The sequence below is a fragment of the Watersipora subatra genome, chromosome 9 (genome assembly GCF_963576615.1).
Source record: "Watersipora subatra chromosome 9, tzWatSuba1.1, whole genome shotgun sequence".
Taxonomy (NCBI): domain Eukaryota; kingdom Metazoa; phylum Bryozoa; class Gymnolaemata; order Cheilostomatida; family Watersiporidae; genus Watersipora; species Watersipora subatra.
The window spans coordinates 4,425,946-4,451,332 of NC_088716.1; the positions used below are offsets into that span (position 1 = coordinate 4,425,946).

At 33.3% G+C, this 25,387-nt stretch overlaps 1 protein-coding gene across 1 annotated transcript in view; it reads right to left on the reverse strand.

The window, feature by feature from the left end:
- Positions 1-210: 210 nt before the first annotated feature.
- The window catches only part of LOC137404715 (receptor-type tyrosine-protein phosphatase kappa-like), a 30,912-nt gene continuing 5,735 nt past the window's right edge, over positions 211-25,387 (reverse strand). The window contains exons 6-32 of the mRNA XM_068090947.1: positions 25,146-25,255; positions 24,754-24,925; positions 24,340-24,416; positions 23,376-23,559; positions 21,733-21,836; positions 21,191-21,374; positions 20,784-20,889; positions 19,454-19,724; positions 19,090-19,141; positions 18,868-18,967; positions 18,572-18,654; positions 18,158-18,318; positions 16,821-16,908; positions 16,420-16,493; positions 15,305-15,341; positions 14,937-15,037; positions 13,037-13,162; positions 12,449-12,597; positions 3,787-3,877; positions 3,382-3,528; positions 2,911-3,007; positions 2,728-2,795; positions 2,244-2,366; positions 1,747-1,869; positions 1,299-1,441; positions 932-1,067; positions 211-285 (exon numbers count right to left, since the gene is read on the reverse strand). Coding sequence (XP_067947048.1) covers positions 211-285; positions 932-1,067; positions 1,299-1,441; positions 1,747-1,869; positions 2,244-2,366; positions 2,728-2,795; positions 2,911-3,007; positions 3,382-3,528; positions 3,787-3,877; positions 12,449-12,597; positions 13,037-13,162; positions 14,937-15,037; positions 15,305-15,341; positions 16,420-16,493; positions 16,821-16,908; positions 18,158-18,318; positions 18,572-18,654; positions 18,868-18,967; positions 19,090-19,141; positions 19,454-19,724; positions 20,784-20,889; positions 21,191-21,374; positions 21,733-21,836; positions 23,376-23,559; positions 24,340-24,416; positions 24,754-24,925; positions 25,146-25,255 — 3,182 coding nt within the window. The remainder of the gene's footprint in view (positions 286-931; positions 1,068-1,298; positions 1,442-1,746; positions 1,870-2,243; positions 2,367-2,727; positions 2,796-2,910; positions 3,008-3,381; positions 3,529-3,786; positions 3,878-12,448; positions 12,598-13,036; positions 13,163-14,936; positions 15,038-15,304; positions 15,342-16,419; positions 16,494-16,820; positions 16,909-18,157; positions 18,319-18,571; positions 18,655-18,867; positions 18,968-19,089; positions 19,142-19,453; positions 19,725-20,783; positions 20,890-21,190; positions 21,375-21,732; positions 21,837-23,375; positions 23,560-24,339; positions 24,417-24,753; positions 24,926-25,145; positions 25,256-25,387) is intronic.

Below are 25,387 nucleotides of genomic sequence, written 5' to 3' on the forward strand. Positions count from 1 at the left end.
CCGGTACAATTTGTGTTACATATTAAGCTGTGTTGGTTTTAAAACATTTAAAATAAAATATTCAAACTTTGCGCTCATTTGCATCAATTGGGAAGGATCAATAGCTATGAACAGATCATGAAGCTTGAACAATGAAAGGACACACAGAAATATTTTATATTATTGACGATGTTGAAGTACTGTCTCATTCCATCCACCAGCATCAAAATATTATCTGAAGTTAGAATACTCTCCAAAGGCGTGGAGATAATCAATGAGCACTCTATATAGAAACTCATACTGGTCCTGTAAAAGATATTGATAGCAATTCATTTTAGTCATGAATTCAGCAAAATTAAACAAGCTAATAATATTATTTCTTAGCCACGTAAAGACAGTAAAACTTTTAGGTGTGTACAAAGTATGGGTTGACAACTTTACATAGAATAGTTGAAACAGTAAATGTAGGGCTAAGATACAAACATATATTTTTTTATGAGCAAACTTGTAATTTAGAGAGTTAATTAAAATGATGATGTAGGGCAGATTATTGTGCAAAAGACTATTCAAAGTGAGAATGATGCAAGTGCACCAAACTGATGTTAAAATAATACATCAGACAAACCTTAACTTACTTTATTATTATATAGGAAATAAGTAGATTATGTTTAGAAAGCTGCTTAAGTTAGTTTTTTGCCAAAATATAGCTAATAAATATACTTAAGAAATTTTTTATTTAGGAGATTTTATTTATTTTCTAGGGAAGCTGATTTCTATTAAGCATGAAAAATTACTGTAGAACATACATGTAGTTGTGTTTTTATGAGCAAGAGACCAGTCTATGAATTTTGAACATATGAATGATTAAGAAAAATTTGAAAAGTGGAATGTTGCAAATGCAGGAAAAAAGAACATACACTAGCAAAAACCAAATATGTAGTAAGTTACTAACAATGTTAGAGATGAACTGAGGTCGTCTTAGCTGAGCCATAACAGTTGGGGTGTAGACATCAACCAGCTGCTCTGTCTTTAGTTGCTCTATAGCGTTGTGGGCGCAGATAAAAAGTCCACACTTGGTGCTACCATCCCTGATAGAGGCAAAATATTTGTATCAGCCACTGGAATACTTTTGTGTATAACATACGATGAGTTGCCAGCATCAATGCAAAGAGTAAAAACATAAAATGTATAATATATTTTGCAATGGAAAATCATAAATCATTGAAAGCTAAGAAATAAATAAAATTATATGTTGTCTCAAATATTATAATTGAAAAATTGAAACTTTCAAAAGAAATTTTTCATGCAAAAATACTTACAAGCAGGTGGCACACATTGTCTTACACATCATCTCTTGCTGCACTCTTGCAGTTGTCTCTTGCAAGGAGATAATCGCATCAGGCGTAGGAAGAGACTCTGAGCTTCTTTCGTTTAGTATGATCACTCGGACTTGCATGCTGGTCTATCAATCAATCAATGCACCTCAACCAGCATAATGTCAACCATTTCAGACTAACACTTGTCTTTGTTTTAAAATTCTAAATTGTTCATTGGCTATCTTTTCAAAATTATTTTTTTTCAGTAGACTGCTAATGCACTATAACTCGGTGATTACTTAAAAGGAACCAAAAAACAACCTATTTTTTAATCCAGTTATAGCATTAAATTTGGTTCTGATGAAAACTAAAAACACAAAATACCAAATATGAGCAGCAGTAGGCAGAACATGCATTACGCATGACAGAGTGAAATTGAATAAGTAAGCACCTGTTTTGTTTTAAGACAGAGATCAACTAGGTTGACTGCACTTCCTTCAGTTGTGTTTTCTCTTCTTATCACAAAATCATTGATTTCAAGAGAAGTTGAATCTTTCATTGGATAGAAATCAATCTAGAAATGAAGATACTAAAATAATTTTAAACTGATATAAAACTGTGCATAAGCGTTCACTTACAATGGTTTTATGAATACAAATGCAAGTAATGCACTGTAATTTGTAAATAACTTGTTTTACACGTTTGTAAATAATATGTACTCATAAATAACAAATTGCCATATATTTTGTGCTAAACAACAAAAGCAACTTGCAAGTTTTGTCCCATGGCTCAGAGCTGCATGACAATATGGCCGGTGCTAAGTAAGCAACATTATTACGCTTACACAAGAAAAAAATAAAATTGTTCACCCGCCGTTCAAGCATAATTTCCTTTAAACTGAATTTATTGATTTAGAGGAGCCAGTAGGCTTGATATTGTCACACTCACCGGGCTGGGCTCAAGTTGTACAATGATTGAAGTGTCTTTTTCAATCATCAACTGCCAGAAGTCAGCAAGAGTGTTGGCTAGTGGTAGCTGAGTGGCTATCCACGCTTTTTTATCTCGGTACCCCTAAAATAATAGATTGTAAGCTGAAAAAATATTTTTACCTTAACAATTGTGGTATTAACTCCTGGACTGCCACAATAATCGCCATGCTAAAAAGAAGTGAAGATGTAAGGAACTGGCACTAAAAGGTTAATTAAGAGACATTTATATATGTGCTAGGAAAAATTTGAGAACTTTAAGGATTCAGCTTTTTCAGCATTCTTACATTCTCCTGTTATGCAAATTGTGCGAAAGAAACAGAAGTTAGTATAAATTTTAGCAAATCCTGTATAGTTTAGTTAAAAACTGATACCTGAGTTGAATTGTAATTACCAGTACTGCCCAAAAACCCCTGATTCAAGATGCACTTAACCGATGTACTCACATCAACAAATACAGCATTGATGTAGTTTCCATTTGCTCCATCTGTGAGGAATGGCATGGAGCTCTCAGCTAAAACAATTAGAAAAGTTTGCAATAGACCAAAGAAAACAATTCTGAAACAGCATGTTTGCTCGCAAGTGTTGTGAAACATTCTTTTGCTAGTGAAGGTGTGACAGATACATACATGGGAGTATCTCATGGAATCGATTCTTATCGTGATTTGCAGGGTCCTTTCCTGGAAGAAAAGAGTGTTCAACACAACCAGTTCTTTCCTTTGCATGCTGTAATATAAACATAATGAATTGTAACAGTGCTCAGAAATAGTGTTGTATTTGAGCTTTAAGCTTGTTTTCTGGTGTGGTAAAACCTGCCTTGTTTTACAGGAATATTACAATATTAGGAAAACAGTTTGTCTCAACGGAATTTGTCAAAGCGAATTATGAAATAATATAATCGTTGTAGTATCATTCTTATTTTTCTGCAAATTTGGATCAACTGTTGACAGACTTTTCCTAATTTATGTTTAAGAGAAGTTTCACATACATTACATGTTCATGGCAAGGTATAACCATTATTGGTGCCTTCTCAGTAGTTTCATGTGAATCTAAAGTTTTAACCCCAGCTCCAAATACTGTCTCTGCAAAAATTTACAAACCTTGAACTCAGCTGAGATGAGGTCAATATCACTTCCTGGTTGTTCCACGTGCTTTGCCATTTTAGCTTCTATGTCTGTTGGTTGGCAGTTAAACCTCGCAGTTGATAGTGACTCATAGAGAGCATCATGTAGCAGTTCATATTGTTCCTGAAGTTTTTAGATATGAATAATGAATGACTGCATCTTTGAAGACAACTAGATAGATAACCAAGGCTACATACTTATTCTATCAACTCAATCCTTTGTCAATAATGGAAGCAATGGTCCCATCTAGAATCTTCTGATCTGTTGTGTAAAATATACGTAGTTACTAGGACATGTATGTATGTCGTATGTTGCCTATTTTCATTTTTGTTGTTAAGAAGCTTTTTACATACCAGGCCTTCTTGTTCTCATTTCACTCACACACTCAAAAGCATCCACAACTCCTTCTGCTGCAGCCTGGTCAAGTAGGTAGTCGAGAGCAACGTAAGTTCCAGTTCTCCCAACACCAGCACTAAAACGCATGTGGATAGCGGTTTTTCATTGATGCCATATTTTAATGTGTTACGTGGTGGAAGACATAAACACGGAACTGTGGACTACTTCTAATTACCTGTATTGGTTAGTTTTAAATGGCCTGTTAAAACAAGGTCATTTAATTTAACTGTGTTTATGATTGCATTCCAGTTTCGATAAAATACTAAAATTTAGAACAGCATCGTTCAAGATTACTTCTAATTTTAAGGTAAGATGTTTCAATGACAATTATAGACAAATGCTTTTATTAACTACAAGTGCTATTAATGAATATGAATGTAGATTCTTGAGTTGCAATTTAAATAGATGACCGCATACTTTTAACAGAGTAAACTAATAACTTTTTACAATAAGAAACATTTTTAATATATCGGAAAACTGTCGGTTTATGGTAAATTTTAGTCTGCAAGATTAGCAGTAGATGATTGGCCTAGTCGGTAACCTTTTGATCTAAATTAATGAAGCCTATGAGGTCAGAACACTAAAAAGCAATATTTTATTATCCATTAATAACCTTCCAAATAATGTCTTTTGTTTGATAGTTTTGAATATGATAACAAGATCAGAGATTTAGAGTCCATTAAGTTGTACGCAGAAACATAATGGGATACTTCATGAAACCACATCACAGTTTACTATAATGCAGTATATAACGACTTACTGAAACATAATACGATTAAAGGCATGACTGCATAACTTTGGTGAGTTTATGCAAAGCCAGATAGTTCCTTATACTAAAGAATGCGGTCAGCAAAACTGATCTTCGCTAATATAGACTTCGTTAATCTTTTTTCCTGTAATGCATTTAAGTAATGCGGAAATAAAAAATTTTGAATGTGCCGGTCTGGTTATCCTATCCTTACTTTGACCACTGATCAAATGACAAAAAACCTTTTATGAGGCAACTATTGGTAAAACTAAAAGCTAAGTATGGTTGAACTTGGTTTTTCTTGCAGAAATTCCGAGGTATTTTAAAGGTTTGCAATTGGAAAAATAAGCATATTCAAAAGGTTTTTATTGTCCTTATTTTATAAGTTTACAATCTAAATGTAACTCTTGTTATGCTAAGGCCTAAATGCATTGCTGCTTTTATTGCCACAGATACTGAAAAATTCAATGAATCAGTAAATTGTCAAAGTAAATAACATATCTAACTTTTTCATAGTTTCCGAAGGAATTTAGTCCTTTTTTAAAACAAAAAAGATTACTTTACTACAGTGGAACCTCGGTTCTCAAGCATAATCCGTTCCAGCAAGTTGTTCAAAAACCAATTGGTTCGATATCCAAAATAATTATTCACATTAGAACTAAAATATGTAACTTTTAATCAGTACTATCTATGAAGATGAAAACATAAAACAAAAAGTAAACAATTGGAATTTTTTGCTCTTAAAACATCGAAAACATTCTAGGTTAATATACATTACCAAAGCTTGCAATAATCGATAACGAAACAGCAATAAGTACAACAGATCGGTTACATCAAAATTTGTGTAAAAAGAAAATATAAACAGGAATGACATGTTTACTTTACACACCAGGCTTTCAGGACAATGTGGAAAATTTTTACCAGCTACCAACAGACCTGTTGTTTTAGTTTAGCAGTGTTGGTGAGGATTATGATAAGGATTGGTTACATAAACTGAATGCAAATAAAGCCCTATTCAATTCCAGCAAAGCTGGTGAAAATTACAGCACCTGCTTTAGCTTATCCTTTAGCTTATATTATCAATACCAGCTTAAAATCTACTATATAAACGGCAATCGTTGTGTATCTGTCTGTCCGCTTTATAGAGTACCGTACTTTTCCGACTATTAGCCGCTACTTTTATATAAGGGCGTGTCTATTCTGTGGTTTTTTTCACCGCTAGGGCGCGTTAACGAGAATCTCCGGTTAGTACACGCCTCTATTATAATACGTAACCTGCTATTCATTATAGGGATGGACGATAAATACTGATATGCTAATAGTATGAGTTGTCTTCTCGATATATTGAGTCACCGATAACTCCCAAATATGAGCAGTATAAATAAATTATATGGCTGTCTTTTTTTTCGATTCGATCGTAAGTTAGTTAGTAATATTTTATTTTGCTGATAACAAAATAACAAAAAACCTCTATTTGCAGGCATATTATCCAATAAAACGGAAACTGTAGAAGAATTCTGAATGCAAGATAGTAGCGAACAATTCATATTTAGTTTGAGATTATTTGTGTAAAAGTTAAAAGAAACTTCACATGAGAGGATGACTTCAAATAAGTAATGCAGGATAGCTTATACAAAGATAAATTGATTGATATGTACTATATACAAGGGTTCAGGGCTGAAGAATAGATCCTCTATGAGTATTGATTGTGGCAAGATTGTAACAGATTCGATCGTACGAAGCAAACTTAATTAATATGTGTAAGTAGTAAAATTAAATTAGTAGTAAATTAAATAAAATTTACTACTCTTTAAATAAATTAATGAGTAGTAAATTACATCTAATTAATATTTACTGCCAACGTGTACCGAGAAGGTCATGTGAACATTTGTTTCTTGCAACCACTAGAAAAACGCTGTTCTCTATTTACTATATAAACGGCAATCGTTGTCTGTCTGTTTGATTGAGTGTCCTCCTTATAGAGCGGTCTTTCCTTTTATTGTCGTATGAATTTCGGTCGTACGAAGCGAACTGAATTAATATGTGTAGTAACAGTAAATAAATTATAGAGCGGTCTTTCTTTTTCTATTTGGTCGAACGAAGCCAACCGAACTAATATGAATACTAAATATTGTAATTTCGCAATATGGACTATTAGCCGCTACTTTTCTCTGACGATTTGAGCCAAGCGGCTTATATAAAGGCGTGGCGATTCTGTTGTTTTTCTTTCACCGCTCGAGCGCATTAACCGAAATCCCCGGTTAGCAGGCTTTTTAAACAGCAAATTTTCTGCCGTGTTAAAAAGCGCCTTCCTGAGTTCTGTGGCCTATACAAAGGTGTCTATACAGCTATACAAATGTACTATTTATTAAATAAAATAAATTAACAATTAGTTATTTACATGCAATTAATATTTACTGCCAACGTGTACCGAGAAGGTCACGTAAACGTTTGTTTCTTGGAGCCACTGGAAAAACACATTTCTCACCTACTAAATTTCCACATCAAAAAGGTAAGTCTTTCTTATACGATTTTGTATTGTATATGAATTGCCACATCTTCACTACTTAATAACGTTGGATTTGCCGCTGTTCGTGATAGTGGGTCATGTTCATTTCCTTCAGCAGCCGAGTTACTAGTTTTTTTTCCAGCTACGAGTAGGCCTACTGTAACTTACTATTACAGAACATTCACGAGTACTCCGAGGGTTGCGATACGCTATTGTGAAAAGAAAGAGAGCAGCTGCTATCGACTTACTGTCACCCTGCATCAGCCATGACCAGCTATACGTCGCCTGCTCAAAAGTAGGCACACGCCGAAAACTGTTTCTTCATACGCCCAACAGAAAAACCAAAAATGTTGTCTATCCGCAAGTGTTGCGTTGAACTAAGGGAGAGAGAGAGGGGGAGAGAGGGAGAGAAAGGGAGAGAGAGGAGGGGGGAGAAAGGGAGAGAGAGAGAGAGGGGGAGAGAGGGAGAGGGGGAGAGGGAGAAAGAGGGAGAGAAGGGGAGAGAGAGGGAGAGGGAAGAGAGAGGGAGAGAGAAAGGGGGGGGGGGGGAGAGGGAGAGAGAGAGGGAGAGAGAGGGAGGGAGAGAAGGGGAGAGAGAGGGAGAGCAAGGAGGAGAGGGGGGAGAGAGAGAGAGGGAGAGAAAGAGGGAGAGAAAGAGGGAGAGAGGGAGGGGGAGAGAGAGAGGGACATGGGGAAGAGGGAGGGAGAGAGGGAGAGGGAAGAGAGGGAGAGGGGAGAGAGAGAGAGGGGAGAGACGGAGAGAGGGGAAAGAGGGAGAGAGGGAGAGGAGAGAGGCAGATGTAACTGCATATTTGGAGTTGTTTTACAGTATGAAAGCCAACTCTCAATAAACTTTATGCTGCCCGTGAATCTGTTACTGTAGGCGGGTAATGCAGCTAGTTAAATATATTTGCTGATAACCTTTAACTCTTTCACTGCCAACCACGTACAAATTCGGCTATTGGCCTACTGCTAGCCAATTTACCAAAAAATTGTCTATATTGCTTCATGATAGGTATACAGTATTTTTTTCAAGTTCAATCTTTATCTAGAACATTTTTGTTACATATTTCATTTTTCCAACATTTCAACTAATATTGTTATGCAAAAATTCAATCTATACTTTGTGCGATGATAAAGCTATGTGAAGCTACAATCGATCCGAAGCTGAAACAATCCTCCACAGTGTTCCTTACTCATACAAAATTATAACTTTCACCACTATCAGAGACTGTGTTGCTACTTTAATTGTTAGTATAATCACAAAAATCTAAATGTAAAAGGCTATAATGTCATCAACATAACTAATTACCTGTTTTCCAAATCGCGCGTGGTAGGTAACAAACTCACACAAAAAATGTTTGTTTTTAGATCAAAAATTCTCAAACAAACGTTTAAAATTGCTTCGCTGTTTTAGGCTGATTTTATAGTGAAGGATAGAAAAATCTTTGCACAACAATGTCAATTTTATAAAAGTCTTGAAAACCGTGGGTTATGTTGTCAATGAAAAATAAAATCAGGTAACTACGCAATTGCTGTAAAAGCCGCCATAATGCGTCTACGGCAGTTGTCCCAAGAAAACGCATAAATGCGTTTATGGCACCGAGAGGGTTAAGAAAGCAAAAGTTAAAGCTTTGTTTAAAAAGGGTTCACCAAAGCTTTTATCAAATTATAGACCAATATCTACATTTCCAGTTTTTAGTAAAAGTTTTTAGAAAGTTTTCAATGCCATAATATGCAAATATTTAGAAAATAACAGTTTTCTTACGACGCAACAATTTGGTTTCAGAAAAGATTGAAAGACTAGCCAAGCGTTAATTAAGCTCACAAATAAAGTTTTATTGGCAATGACCCATGGCAGAGCAGTACTAAGAATATTTTTTGATTTTTGTAATTTTAGTAAAGCTTTTGACACTATTAACCGCAATATACTCATTCGCAAATTAAAATATATGCATTATTCATCAAATTCTGTTGACTGGATAAAAAAGTATTTGGAATATACAAAACGGGTAACCTGCATAGAAAATTATAAATCTAGCTTTTCAAGTATAAAATTAGGTGTTCATCAAGGTTCTATCCCGAGTCCAACCTTATTCCTAATATATATTAATGATCTTGTGTTATCTACTAATTATTTAAAACCTATTATATATGCTGACAATACGAAATTATTTTTTGAGTCCAACAAATTGCATAATGACATTGGTATAGTCAGAAATAAACTTTAAAAAATTGAACAACGGTGTAATACACACAAATTAACTATAAACATGAACAAAACAATGTATAATGTAATGAGAAATCATCAAAAGAAAATTCAATTAAAAATGATAAAATTATTTGGTTCGGAGTTGAAGGAGACATTTTCAATCAGGTTCTTAGGAATTCATTTGGACAATCACCTGATATGGGATATACACATCAAAAAGCTGAATAAGCAGATAGGATCTATGTCAGGCCTGAATAGTAAATGTTCTAAGTTTTTACGCCGAAGTATTATGAAACTAATATACAATGCGTTTATTAACTCAAAAATTAGTTGCTGTCTGGAGTCATGGAGAAATGCTCAATTTTGTTAATTAAAAAATGCTAATATCACAAAAACGTGTATGACACATACCCTGGGACACTTATATTTCGCTAGTATTTAGTTTCGTGAGTAGCACACAGAGTAAAATTTTGCTGCAACTTAATTTCGCAGCTCTGATGAGTGCGAAAATATAGTGATGTGAAAATAAATACAGTGGAACAAACAAATTAGTTTCCTCAGGTCCGGTCCTCTAGTAAAAAAAGTTTTTATATTTGCGACTAGTTTGTATTTGTAACCCGCAGGTATAAATGTATGGCAGAAATCGATAATTCAACGTGATCGCTTGCTGCCATTTGTTTCTTGGACTATCAATGACGTCTCGGTCCTTTCCGTCGTGACCGATATGGTACCAATATTAGATCTCAAGTATTTATAGCAAGCGATGGCCATGGCACGTTTTGAGTTCACAATATTTCAAATTTAAAAAAAATCAATACAGTACATGTCTCATAAAAAAGAAAATAGATAACAACCAACATCACAACCAGAACTGTATAACATGGTTGGACCTGGTGAGGGTTGTTATCGTTTTTGGTTGGCAGTAAAATTCATCACTACAATAAGTATTATTTAATTGTATGACTTCACCTACCAGACTTTCATCCTCATCAGTTACAAATTCGGTGACTAAACTGATATCATCATCTTCTTCGTTTTTCTTGGCTTTTCCAAAAAAACTTGTTATCTTAATTTGCTTTGCCATACTGCTCATTCGGTGTATTAACGAATTTACTAGAAATTTCCCAATGAGCTCAATCACACACAAAATTATCTGCATTTCTAATATCACGATTTTGTTGTGGATATCAATGAACTACAGGGCCGTATTCCCTTGGACAGCTGGCCGGCTAAGACGCCCCAACTTTTTAGGAATTTCATAGTCCAACGGCTATAGAAAGGTTTTTATCGCTGTAGAATATCACTTTATTCGAAGCCATAGATACAAACATCAACTTTTAGTAGTTCTTAGGCGTCATTATTATTTTCATCAGCGGCAAAATATTCTTGTTAACGACTTTTATAAAGGTTTGCAAAATATCAAGTTTTAGCAAACATCTGCTTGCCCATATCCTACTTAATGAACTTGAAATAAAATCGGCAAAAATGATCTTTGTTAAAACGCTTAAAAGAAAAAGATGTCTTCTTTCTGAGCTTTTTAACTGCATACAAGTTTTGCCTGTTTTAATTTTAAAACGTTTTGTCAGTCACATCAGCTAAAACAAAGCAAATCTCAAAAAATAGAAAAATGTTGATACTTGCCAATAAAATTTTTTAAAACTTCACGTGAGAGGCCCGGCTGAGGCCCTACATAAGAGAAACCTGTTGGGAGCTTACAGCACCCCCCCTCCTTCTCCACACCCAGATTTTCATAACTAGTCGTCTAACATTAGCCCCCAACTTGCAACCAGTGAATACAGGCCTGTGTAGAACATAGCTATTTAATTTCGAATTTTCGCTAGTTCGTTATGATAGTTTAGTTTCGCGCATGAATTTTTCGCGTGATGATGACTCCGCGAAAACGCGAAAGTTAGATGCCGCGAATACTTAAGTGTCCTAGGGTAATATTTAATAAACCACAACTAACTTCATCTTGGTTCCTGTTTGTTCAGCTGTCTTTGTTGCCTGTTGATAAACTTCACTACTATAAATTTCTTTTGATAGCTTATTCAAAATTTTATTCAAGTGATGATGAAACCAAAAAAGACTTACGATGTAACACCAGATTTTTAAAAATCAACCTACCTTTACCATTATTTTATATTGCTACTTGTCAAAAAACAATCGAACACAGAGTACCCTCACAATAAAACAGTCTTACAATAGACTTACGCAAAACAACTGCATCTACTAGTTTTAGATGTATTGTTAAAAGCCATTGGTTAAGCCAAGATTAGTTTAGAACTGCTGTTTGGGTTCACCAATTCCTGTATGCCCAGCGCCTGGACTAGCTGCAGTTCTACTGGGCATTTGGGCCTCATCATGCCTCAACGAGTAGAAACTAAGGTTTCAATTTTTTTGTTTGATTTAATCAATAAGATAACTATATCTTTTTTGCCTAATGTTATATTTCCAATACTGATGAAATAAAATACACACATGCATGCACACACGCAAACACACGCACAGGCACGCAGGCACACACACACGCACACACGCACGCACACACACATATCTTTGAAGCAGAATCTTTCTCCGAAACAATTTAGGGTAGCTTGACTAAATGAGTTGTCTTTCTAGCAAGTATCTTTAGTAGAGGGATGTCGTCCCAGATGGTTTCTTTTTATGAAAAAAATTTATTAAGCGTAGCTTGCTTCTTCCTTTGTTTAAAAATGTTTCCAGACTGTTTTCTGAGCTGTTACGAACAGTTCATTCTAAAGCGCATGCTCCGGTTTGGTCAAGAACCAAATCTATAATTGAGATCCGACACAAACAAATCTCAATTTTTCTGGTCGAAAACCAAGTTTGTCAAGAATCAAAGTGATTGAGAATTTAGGTTCTACTGTATATGTTATTGGTACATTTAACACCAACCATTTGGGAAGGTTTTATTTATTAGAACAACAAAGTCATTATTTTTGCTTACTAAAAAACATTTCGAATTATCGAGAATTCTTATACAAACAAATAAATAAACCAAAATGCTTAAAACGACTTGCATAAGACTAATTAGAGACTATAGGTTAAAAATTTCTTAAGGTTTTGTTTACTTCAAAATGTTACTGATAGTTGCAAAGCACTACACTGCATTTTGATGTTAACATAGATGCTGTGCATCTCCTCATGAATAAAATCTTACCTGCAGTGGACAAGCAAAGGCTGTGTTTCACTGTTACTAATCCTAGCAGTTATGAGCCGGTGAAATGAAACAAACATCTCAATATCAGGAACACCGTGATCAGGCCATGACAAGTAGTTGAAGTGAGTGATGGTTCTCTTTTCTCTATTCTAATATGGAAAAAAATGGCTTTAGTAGAAAAGGGTTTTGTTTGCACAACAGAAAGAGGTATTTTTATTATCAATTTTGTTACTTACTATAAAACAGTAGTTTACTAAAAGAAAAAATAATACTTGAATTTAATTTACTAAGAATACGGTTCTACTTAGATATAAGAATATCATATCATTCTGCAAACAAGTGCTTCGTAATAACATAAATTGTTTTTCCTGATTACTAGACAGAAAACTATTTGCAAATGAATATTTGATCACATCATTGTATAATGCTTTAAAAATTATTACTATATTGAACTATTCCGGTGTCTCAAAGAACAAAGTATAGCATAACACTCACAAATGTACAGACAGGACAAATTAAAGTTTTGCATATTCAGTCAAATATTAGACTATAAGACTTCATACTTAATAATTACCGGATAAAACTCACCTTAGTAACCTCTAGATGACTCATTGAGAATTCAGCATACAAATTCACACTCTTTAGAGAAACATAAAATTCACCAAATACTTTGGCAACTCCTACTTCTAGCGGCCAGTACTGCATACATTTAGTCTGAAAGAAAAAAAATTGAGTTCACTTAACGAGTGCTGACAGATTCTACCTTTGGTATACGGTGCGCCCTTGGGCTACGCTGTACCTAATACTTGACTATTTTGTTTTACGTAGTAGAACATGATGGCTGTCTGTTTTAGCATACAAATCTTATTTCACCATATAATTTCAACAGATTTATGCTTGAAATTAAACTATGATTGAAATAACAAATATGCCGATATGCTGTTCGCTGAAAACCTTCTCAAAGCGACTGAAAGATAAACAACGGCCATTTTCCCATTTAGCATTCTTTATGTGAAAGTGGTTACATTTTCTCTATAAACCTGGCAGCAAAGTCGGAATTACAATCTCTTCGAACTGACAATCAGGAACCAGACAACTTCCATTAGCCTGCTAACAATAATCCATTTCAATGTGTATTAAATTTTTCAAATGTATGGTAACGTAATTAGTAGGCCTACTGAAACGTTTTTTGTCTTCTTTTGGATCTACCAACTACATGTAACAGTTCAAATTACGTCACTCCCAAGTCGCCGAATAAAGTTTAATTTTTCTTTTTAATGGCCAGTAATTGTTCAAGTATGCAAAAAGCCATTTTCAAAAACAGCCTCGCTTGGGTTTTATTGTACAGTTACATTAGGTTAAAAAAGGTTTAATGAGGTCAGCTAAAAACTATAGTACATATAAAGCCAGAGAAAGATGAGTGATAAAACTTTATTTAGGCAGTGGCAAAAATTAATGTTTAGTTCAGTAGAATACATTAAAAGCCTTATATACCCCACTATACAAAATATTAAAGCCTTATTTACCCACTATACAACATATTAAAGCCTTATATACCCCACTATACAACATATTAAAGCCTTATATACCCACTATACAACATATTAAAGCCTTATATACCCCACAATACAACATATCAAAGCCTTATATACTCCACTATACAACATATTAAAGCCTTATATACCCCACTATACAACATATTAAAGCCTTATATACCCTATTATACAACATATTAAAGCCTTATATACCCCTCTATACAACATATTAAAGCCTTATATACCCCACTATACAACATATTAAAGCCTTATATACTCCACTATACAACATATTAAAGCTTTATATACCCCACTATACAACATATTAAAGTCTTATATACCTATTATACAGCATATTAAAACCTTATGTATCCCAATATACAACATATTTAAGCCTTATATACCCCCATATTAAAGCCTTTTATAACCCATTATACAACATATTAAAGCCTTATACACTCTCTATACAACAAATTAAAGCCTTATATACCCGTTATACAACATATTAAAGCCTTATATACTCCACCATACAACATATTAAAGCCTTATATACTCCACCATACAACATATTAAAGCCTTATATACTCCACCATACAACATATTAAAGCCTTGTATACTCCCTTATACAACATATTAAAGCCTTATATACCCCACTATACAACATATTAAAGCCTTGTATACTCCACTATACAGCATATTAAAGCCTTATATACCCCACTATACAACATATTAAAGCCTTGTATACTCCACTATACAACATATTAAAGCCTTATATACCTCACTATACAACATATTAAAGCCTTGTATACTCCACCATACAACATATTCGATCTATAATGCCAATCCTGGAATGAAGTAAAATCAAATGCCAAGGATCTTATTTACTTTCATTCATTAGGTTAAGTGAAGTTAAGTGCATGTCTACCGACTTGAAAAAATACTGATAACACTACCTTAGTGTTTTCAATGGCTCTTGTAACCATGACAATAGCACTTGGCCTCTGCTCCCAGATCATCAACCAAAAGTCTGCTACTGTTTCATTTGTAAAAGGGCCTGAATAAGATAGTAGAGATTATGTAAGTTTGCGATATTCAATCATATTGGGTAATAGGCTTCTTTGACATTGACGTCCATCTGTACAAATAACAAATAAAAGTTTGTTATTTGCTACAAGTAGTTGTAAAATGACTTGATGAGAACATCGCTAAACATTTTAGTGAACTTTTTATGTAATAAAGATTAATATCTAGTAATAGTAACCAATATTCAATAAAAATTAATCAGCAACAACCACATATCATGATGGCACTAGTTACCCACCTTGCGCAGCTATGTACTGGTTATCCCTTGAATACCCCTACAACATTGTAAGCGGTATTATGTGTGATTGTGAAATGCAATTAGTATACAATATTATAGCAATTAGACTAATGTGAAATACTCGTAAAAGTTATAATACACACATTAGTAGTTCGCTAGAACTTTGGTAATAAACATATACCTCTCAATTTAGAATTCTTTTCAAAAAGGCGACCATAAATACTAGAACCTTATAAGATTTATATGAAGTACTAAATACAAAAATCACATCTAGTGAACTGGCTTCACAAAAGTAGTGACTAGCTTTTTTTAATAATTGCTACAAATTTATTTAAAATCGGCAGTTGAAAAAATCAAAAGAGGGAGCTTGCAATCATGTCTTAATTTGTGATGCAGATGCCAGAAAAATTAAAAAAGGTTGGTGTCCAATCATTGTTTTTAAAGAGAGTAAAGGTTAAATAGCAAGTACAATAGATAAAGCACCAAAAACTGTTGCATTCAACATTTCCTAAAACATATCCACAAAAAGGAGTTTTTTTAGATGTTGGGCTACTTTACTCGTGCCATGAAGGAACCTCTGCCGTTATTTAAAAATAAAATTAGCTAATGGCAACACTATGAAACAGATTAGCAAAAACATGAAATATACTCAATATTTTCACAAAAACGAAAAACATATTTTTTGGCTATTCTAGTATATATATGTGCAGTTGAAGAAGCAATAGTTTTTGAGTCACTTTAAATACGAACTATTTTTCAACTTTTTTTCGTAGTATCATAACATTTTGCATATTGGGGAATTTTATCGTAAATGTTGAAATAGTAATAACTAATAAAATAAAACATACTTTAGATATATCTGCAAATCATGCTTGTTTTGCTTACATTTAATTCAATGACAGCCACGAGAAAGCAACTTTTAATTGAAGCCATTATAATTTAATTGCTTTAAAACATTGACTAGCCAGATAAATTCAAATCTTGAAATCTAAACTATGAACTCTACATTTAACTGATGATAAACAGAGTTAATAAAACTTTGTTGGTTTAGTAATGAGTAGCAAGTCATAAAATTTGATGATCATTATAGTAACATTAAAATAGGTTTCTTTTACCTTCAAGAAAGAAGCATTAATGAAATCACTCTTTCCTTTAAGAGTTCCACAAAGTTTCACTCTGTGGGCATCAGCTGAAATAGATGCAGTTGCAATAACTATGATAGAAATATTGATTTTTTGCAAAGCTTTTCAGGCTTTACTTTCACTTCATTATCACGCAGATAATACTGACTGAACAAGTCAAGGTTATTAAGAGTGCTTTAAAATTGCACACCAACTGAAATATATATCAACTAGTAAAAGCACGCTATAGCTGGCTGGGTTATATTGAGATTTTCTTGTTGCAATTAATTAGCTAGTGATAGCAGAAATCTTTGTATGGTAAATAATTACAGAAATAAAACACTGTTCCACAATAAAGATAACCCATCAAGGAAACCATCGTCTCACAGACTCACCGGGATATAAGTTTTTGTATCGGCATTTTCCTTTGTTTTGAGGCTCAAGGGCAACGTCCATTTTAGGTGAGGCTTGTCGTTTGAGTGTCTAAAACCAAGCAAAAAAACATTGAAACATTCTCAATGTTGTGGTGAACTTTTTGATTTGTGAATAATAAAAAACGTTTCGTCAAAAACATCAAAAAAATCAGTCAAATTAAAAACCAGACCATCAACCTAACACACTAACATAGCATATTATATTGAAGAAAACATTTATAATAATAAAAGACAAGAAAACTTTACAGCATAATATTACAATAGAAAACGTCAATTTCAAATACCAGTTTATTCTCTACATTCCAGCTTGCAATAAGCATCCAAAACGATACGGTAAAACGTTTGAGGGCAAAAGTGGAAGTTAAAAAAACTCTTTACTAGGAAAGGGTACTGTGGTTAATTATGTAGTATGAGAAGTACTTTGGAGTAGGCGTGTTGATATGTCTACGGTGAGTGCAGGTGTGCCAAAATGGCTTTGAAGCTTTTATGTCAAAGGCTTAGGTATATCTACAATCACCAATAGCTGACTCATAGGATAAGTTGTTAGTTGTATGCGTGATGAGCTTCACGACAATATATATAAGCAAAGGACATATAAACATTTGAGCAGAAGTATCAATGGGATGAAGGTGCCTCGGTATTTACTATAAGAAATTGGATGAAGACTTCGAGAACTTGTTGGATAATTAGTTTTATCTCTTTTTATTGACTCCTAGGTTTAGTGCAAAAATTCTGCCCTCATAATAAAACTTATGCATATGTAATAGTTTGTATGGTATATTACTAACTGCTTTGTGAAAGTATAATATAGCTATAGTTGCAGTACATATTACAAAAGGTCTACTGTACTAACCGTGATTGCATTAAGACAATCTGATTATATTTTTAACAAACATGCATTTCAAACATTATAAAATTTTACACCAGCCAAGATAGAACAGTTTTGAAAATATGCTTTTTGCTACCAGCGACAGGCATGAATCTATTTTGTAAAAATACATATATAGCTAAGCATTTTGCCAAAATATTTTCATAGAAAATTTATGTTTTGGTATGACTGAGCAGTTTTGAGTGGGAAACATAGTTCTTTGAAAAGCAATATAAAAATCAATGCTCTGTAGTAGAACGATTTGCTCCATTTAGTGGTCACAATGACATTTTTCTATCAGTCAGTTTTATGGCATCACAAATTTAATTACATTAGCATTATGAGTTTGACATTAAATTATTGTTTCATAAATTTTGTTATTAAATTATTTGTTTTAATGAGATGTACATAGTATTATTATAGATCTCACGTCATATTGATCTCTGATGGCTGATTTGTTGGTCTTTGTGTACCATCCAAGTTTGTGAACTGGTATTGCCTCTGAACTAGGCTTCAGCTCTTCCATATTACTGTAAGTTGTTTCTTCAAATTGCGCTGAAAGCCTGGCAGTGACCTCACGAGTTCTGCTTGCTGAAACATCACATACTTGTTTGACATGAGCAAGTTTTCAATCAATATCAGTCTTGCAAAATGAAAAGATGTCGGCACTCAATAAATTTTTTAGGTTTGTTAAATTGTTTGTGTTTCTAACATTGTAGAAAATTGTTATGATGTCTCTGTTTATAATTACATTAAACTTACACGTAACTAGAATGTCTGTATTTATCTAATTTATTGAAATTAAAATGGTTTACCAATTTCTATGTTAACTACATCTCCTTACCATGGTTTTCACTACCTGTGTCTATGACATCAGTTGAAAATTCCATTACCCCGTCTGTCTTTTCAAGTGACTTGTTCCTGATTCTTAAAAAAAAACAAATAGAAAAAGCTATGGTAACGCTTGTCTAACACAATCGGCCTAATGGAAGTTTTTCTATACATTTAAGCGGCTGATAAATACACATGCAAGAGTCATAGCTTTAGAGAAACAACCGTTGTTTTATTAAAACAGCTCATTGGCATGGTTGAAACAAATTGTAGCCAATTTACTCTAAGTATGTCTTTTTAGTTACTCACCTCCACAGTATGTAGAGTAAGATAATGACCAGAGCTGCTAAAGCAAGACCACCTACTACTGCTCCTGCTATGACTCCACCTGAGCGGTCACCTTTAGGAGCTAGAAAATTAGTAGAATTAACTGACATTGAAGCTGTTCATAAACTTTGATTGTAACTAAATAATTAAACAATTTGAGAATTATTTGTACACAGATACACAATGTTTACCAATGTTACTAACCTATTGCAGTGATGTAGTCAGGATGAAGCTCTATAAGTGGGTCAAGTCCTTCCTAAAATAAAAGGTTGCAATTAGTTTCAAAATGTTTTCAAATATAGGTTTTTAGTAGCAATGAAGAATTTACATTTCCAAAATAATGAAATGCATAAAATACCGTGTTCGACTTTTAGTGGTTTCATTTAGCCTGTTACATCCCATTCCTATAGAAATGCAAATTTTATGAACCAACTATTTGTAATTATCAACAAAAAGGTGTAGGTTGAAATTATCTATGCCAAAACAGAAAGTGAATGTACGTAATAGAACACTGGTTCTTATTCACAGTATTGGTAAAAGTTCATTATCAAACTTACATTTAACTCACCTCAGTCTCTACCTTGACAGCTATGTATATCAGGTATTCTGCTTCCTTTTCAAGCTCTCCATTGTTAAACTCTCCATAGTTCTTTTCATCCCCAATCAGAAATATGTATTTGTCTCTAATTTTATCAGCAGATAGTTCAGCAGTAGTGTAGCAGTAACACTCAGCTGACTCTCTGTATCTGTCGCCTGCTGACTCCTTGGTGCACCCACAATTCTCTGTGTCTCTCTTTCTTCGACTTTTAGGCTGTTTAGTTAACATCACAAGGTATGACCTAAAATTAATTAAGGCTAAGTCTTGTAAGTAGCTTGAAATCATAAATATGCATTACAACGTCCTATTATTGTGAGACTAAAGAATGCATTCTTGCTTCCAATCAATGATCAATATAAAAAAAAATATAACAGCTACATTTGTAAAGTTTCACTTGCTACTGTAGCAGTTGACTAATGCTCTAAAATAAACTGATTCATTCTCTAGTTTTTATGAGCACAAAGACGCCGAGAGAAATACAGTAAAATATTGTTAGCTATGTCAACGATGAACAGAGAACAGGTATTTGCCCAATTATTTTCAAATGCTGAAGGAAGGTTTATTAGAGTTACTGTTTGACTTTTGGACTGCTACCCTAAATGTAACAAGTTTGAGTCTCACTAAAATAAAACATTTATTCTATTTTGTAATCCTGTATTCAAACAAACAGCCGCCAAACATATGTGACTTTTATAATAGTAAAAATTTAAGATGTGTGTGAGTGTGTGCGAGCGCGTGCGTGCGTGCGTGCGTGCGTGTGTGTGTGTGTGTGTGTGTGCAGTTCATTCAAGATTATCCACTTATTGTCAGCATGGGCACTTAAACTGTAAAAAAAGTGTTATTTATTGAAACTTTCAAGTTTGCATTATGACAAGCCAGATTTTTTCAATTCATTTAGCATAGGAATTTACCAAAATGACTCACGGTTTATACATATTTATGATTTTGGCCAATGGTTCACAACAATCAGCTTTATTTTAACTAAATCAAATCAGGAAGAGTTAGTTCTTAAATTTATTCTCCATTTTAAGGCTTCTCATTTTCTGTTAGTTCCGAGTTTATTTTTTAAAGCAGATTAAAACAAAAGGGGTTGCTATGGAAAATTCAAAAAAGGCTAAAATATATTGGTGCTTCATGCCCTTACTTCAGTGTGGTTTCCAACAAGAAAAAATACATGTAAAAATAAGTTGACAAATACTGTATGCAGTTATTGGGTACAAAAGACTGCTTTAGATTCCAAATTAAGTTGTGACAGCTAATTCTGCAAGATAGAGCAAATAATACTTCAGACACAACCTACCCAATAGTACCGTGTTCTATGCTGATTTTCTTTATTTTGACTTTCACAGAAATTCCCTTACTGGCTCCTTTAACTAGCTCCATATTGGACCCTTGAGAGTTAATAACTGCAAAAATTGTAAAACTAGAAATGCAGCTATTGGGTATAGCAACTGCACCTACATGTAGCTGTGTTAATGGTTCTTAATTCAAAATAAAAGTCAATGATTCTAGAGTTCAGGCAAAATAAATTTGTCACAACTTTTCGATTCAGTCAACACATGGTAGGTTTGTAAAAGACGTGTTTAAACTTCTATCATATATCAATCTATGTAGGCAAAGTTTATAGGAGTCATGAACCATGTGAATTCAACAAAGTTTCTCATAGTTGTTTGTGACTCAAGTTTGGAGTACTCTAGGAGCACTAACCTGTTAGCTGGGAGTAGACTCGGTTTTCTGATACCATTCCTTGTCCTTTTAAGTTAGTTGCTGAAGTACTGCATTTAACAAGGGTGGCCGAAGGAATCCCACAGAAGCTTATTTTAGCAGTTTCATTCATATCAGATTGAAGTTCAGTATTAATTGCAATCAACTCTGAGTGAGTGCAACTTACCTACAACACATAATTTGCAAAGACAAAATGTAAGAATGAAAGCTAGTAGCCGCCAATTTTTTGTTAGATAATTAACTTCCATGGCATAAAATATTACAGTTATTCTTAGTATCAAAGAAGCATGCAACCATTGCTTGAAAAAGCTAAAGATCTTCATATAACAACTACTAAAGATCTTTATATGAGAACTACCAAAGATCTCAAAGAAAAGTATGATATAAAGTTATTTTTAAATGAGTAAGAATAACATAATTTACATAATTCTAAACAACTTACAACAGAGCATGAATATTATGCATTGTTACCTACACAGTCAATTTTTCATCATATTTTTAATATACAGTTTAACCTTTCTTACCATGTAACTCTGAATCACTCCATTGGGAATCTCTGGTTTATACAAGTTAACCGTAACACAACTTGCATTGGATACTAGCATAGTGATTGGTACCTCTGGTGCCTCTATAAATATACATCATTGCATTTATGTCATTTATTTTTGTTTGTTTAGAAAATAAAAAATAACACTGTATAGTTACACAGTAGAGGCAGCATTTAACGCTCTATTCCGAAACTACTGACTGATAATAATTAATGAGCAATTAACTTTTAATTTTTATTGTGCAAAGCTTGTTTTTTCTAATTAACAAGGAGGAAGTGGGTGTTTATTTTAATAGTATTTAAGTATGAAAGGTTTTATGTAAAGAACAGTTGAAACTATCATTGATAGTATCAGTTCAGTGTCTTCCAAACTGTTTTATTTAGGCATAAGTTTAACCTTCTTGAATATCTTGTTTGTTACACGTGTATGTCCGCAGCCCCATTGTAAAATCACTCTTATAAGCATCTATGTGTCTTGCAACCTTCGGGTTAAATGTAACTGGGTATTTGTTTCTATAAATGCAAAAGTTGTACTAATTTTTGAGGAAGTACAATGTCCCAAACAAAAACTGATGTAAAATAAGCAATTTGATAACAATTTGTGTATTTTATAACTTATTAATCTAATGGGTTTTTGAGCCACCAAAGTGAAAAAAGAGTGTCAAAAAATAAACACAACAACAGCGCAAATGTGCTTGGGTTAAAAAAATTTCCAGTTCAGTCAATATCACTGTAGATAACTAGAACTCGAAAAACTATAGATTCAATAAACAGTGCTGCTTAGTCAAAGATATGTTAGCTATTCATAATTAGCCGAAAAATATTTTATGAGTAAATGTGGTTGTTCAAAGAATCAGTTATATTTTACATATAACAATATGCCTTAGTGCATTCTATTTACTGTTCATCATCTATAGAAGATCGGTAAAACTTTTAAATAATAATTCAGTATCCTGATAGCTATTTTAGTGTTAATTTTTTTCAAAATTGGTCTACCTATCAATTTTTAGTTCAGATTTCATCTTCCTTAAAAGTAAAGATATTTACAAAAAAATGTAAACTGCGATTACAGTGAGAAATTTTATAGGAATAAAGCTTTGCTCATAATGTTTGTATTTGACACAAACTATTTGAAATGTTTTTTTGGTAAAAGTAGGATAACATTTAATTAGTTTCCTTTTACAATATTTACATTCAATCTATATTTGATTTTAATGTAACAACTTTGGCTGTTATTGGTTGTAATCGTAGATTATATACTGTTCTTGAAACCACTATTTATCCTGATAACTAATGGCTACATAAAATAAAAAAACTATGTGCAAAAGATTGCATGTGTAAAGCGGTTATCCAGTCACACTGTCATGTTGTCTCTATATTGGATTTGGTTCTTTTGATATTGATTTTCATAGGATTTGTCTTTATCACTGCTTAATTCTATAAAACTAATACTTGATTAAAGTTGTTAAACTAACAGACAGATTTTTTTTTATTGATCGCAAAGTCAGCCTGTAATTTCACCACCTAAAAAGATTTATCTACGTCCAACAGTTTTAGAAAATTGGAAAGAAATAATGGTTTATCAGTAAACTAAAATATTATTAGTATAGTTGCACTTACTGGTTTCAGCAGTGATGATAAACCTCTCTGTTTGACTGCTCATGTTAGCATTGTTAGTTGCTGTGATAGAAACAGAGTAGTTTGTGAATGGGAGAGCACCTGGCACTAGGATACTACCAGCAGAGGCATTGCTGACAGAGAACAACAGGTGTTCTTTAGCCTCGGTGATGTTGATTAAGTAGGACTGGATATATTGGCATTTGTGAGTAGATTCCTGACAAAATTATTAAAGTAGTGGCTGTCATAAATTATTTAACAACGTTAAAACGGCACACAAAAATTTGAAAAGTGATAAATCTTTATAATAGGTGGTATTTGTAAAAGAGACGACGTCGAAGCCAACTAAAAAGTCATTCAGCGTGTAATAATAAAAATTACATAAAGTGCACTATTACATTACAGTTGCCATTAAGGCAGGTGCTGAGAAAGTTTCGTAAGATCACAATTTCCACCACAACTTTTACCATGTATGCTCATACATATAAATACCCTCATTTTAATTTTCCTACTTATAGACAGAGCTCTTTTTGCTGTGTCAATATACAATATAGAGGTTCTTGAATTGGCAAATTGCGTATATACATTCCCTTATTTAGTAGTAAAGGACTAAAGTCATTGAAGTCTAGCAATAAAAACAATGCAATATTACATTTGTCATCATGCACAATAACAGACAACTTAGTTACAGCTTCCACTAAAATAGAGCATATCTTATGTTGCATTGGCCTGCTATAACAAAAAATAGCTGACTAAATACATCACATGATCGTTTATTTTGTAAATTTTTTGTCATGAATTTGCATTAAGACTTCAAAAAAAACTCACAAAAAAAACATAACAAACAGAAACCTTAGCCTTCAGGTAAAAAACTATCAATTATAATTTATATCTGATTAATCGCTATAGATTTCTATTATCGCTGTTGTGATAGAAATACTGACAGTGTATACTTAAAACCGCTTACTTCCAGGTAGATGTTGATTGTGACTGTGTCCTCTGAAGTTTCATTAGAACTTAAAGCAAAGACTGGAGAAGACGGCTCTGGTAAAAAGTAAATAGTATTTTGGCATAATCAAGTGTTTGAAAAAAAACCCATAGTTTAGCAGTACAAGTACATATAAAATAATAAGTAAACCTAACTTTAACTTGAAAGCCCGTCTTAGTAAGTAACGATTAGTGTAGCGGGCAATCAACTCACTAGTCTCTAGTGTATAAATGGAGTTACTAACAATTTGTTTAGCAAACAGTTTGTTCCACAATCAAATGAAGCTATTGAGTGCCATGATCAAAAAATAAGACATTAATCAAATACTCATATATTTTATAAAAAAAACCTCTGTGTATAACAACGTTCATGATGATAAACAAAACTTCTTACTATCACATGTGACATGAACAATAATCTCTTCTGTTGGACCAGGACCGATTTTGGTGGCTGCTCGTAGACTGCAGTTTACACGATCTCCTGATTCATATCTGCATTCTGTTAAAGAGTTCTTTGTGGTAGCTTTCCAGTCTGGATGTGATTCACCAGTTTTTGCACATTTATGCTGCAAGTGCATATTCTGAGCATTTATCATAACTGATGACACACTTTTACTTATTGCAACAGAATCTATATGAAATCTTAGTATTAATAATAATGAATTTTATGAAGAAGATTTTCAAACGGTTTAAGTAACCATTGCCAAATAATTGATTGCATCATTTTGCTTTTGTTCATTTTAATAAAAATTCAATAACCACTATTGATAAAAATTTGAGACTCACCTCATATTCGGTAATGACTCCATTTGGTTGCAGAGGCTCCTCCCACTCAATGATGACACAGGTCATATTCTCAGAGTATTTATCTGTAATGACTGGCACACTCCATGGCTCTTTAATAAAATAATTTTCAAGCTTTACCAAAATTAAGGCCAGGCTGTGTGTGTCAACATAGTATTTGTACCAATAATAGCAACAACAATGTTAAATCATACAGAGAAGATTTGATACATTTGAAGATTTGT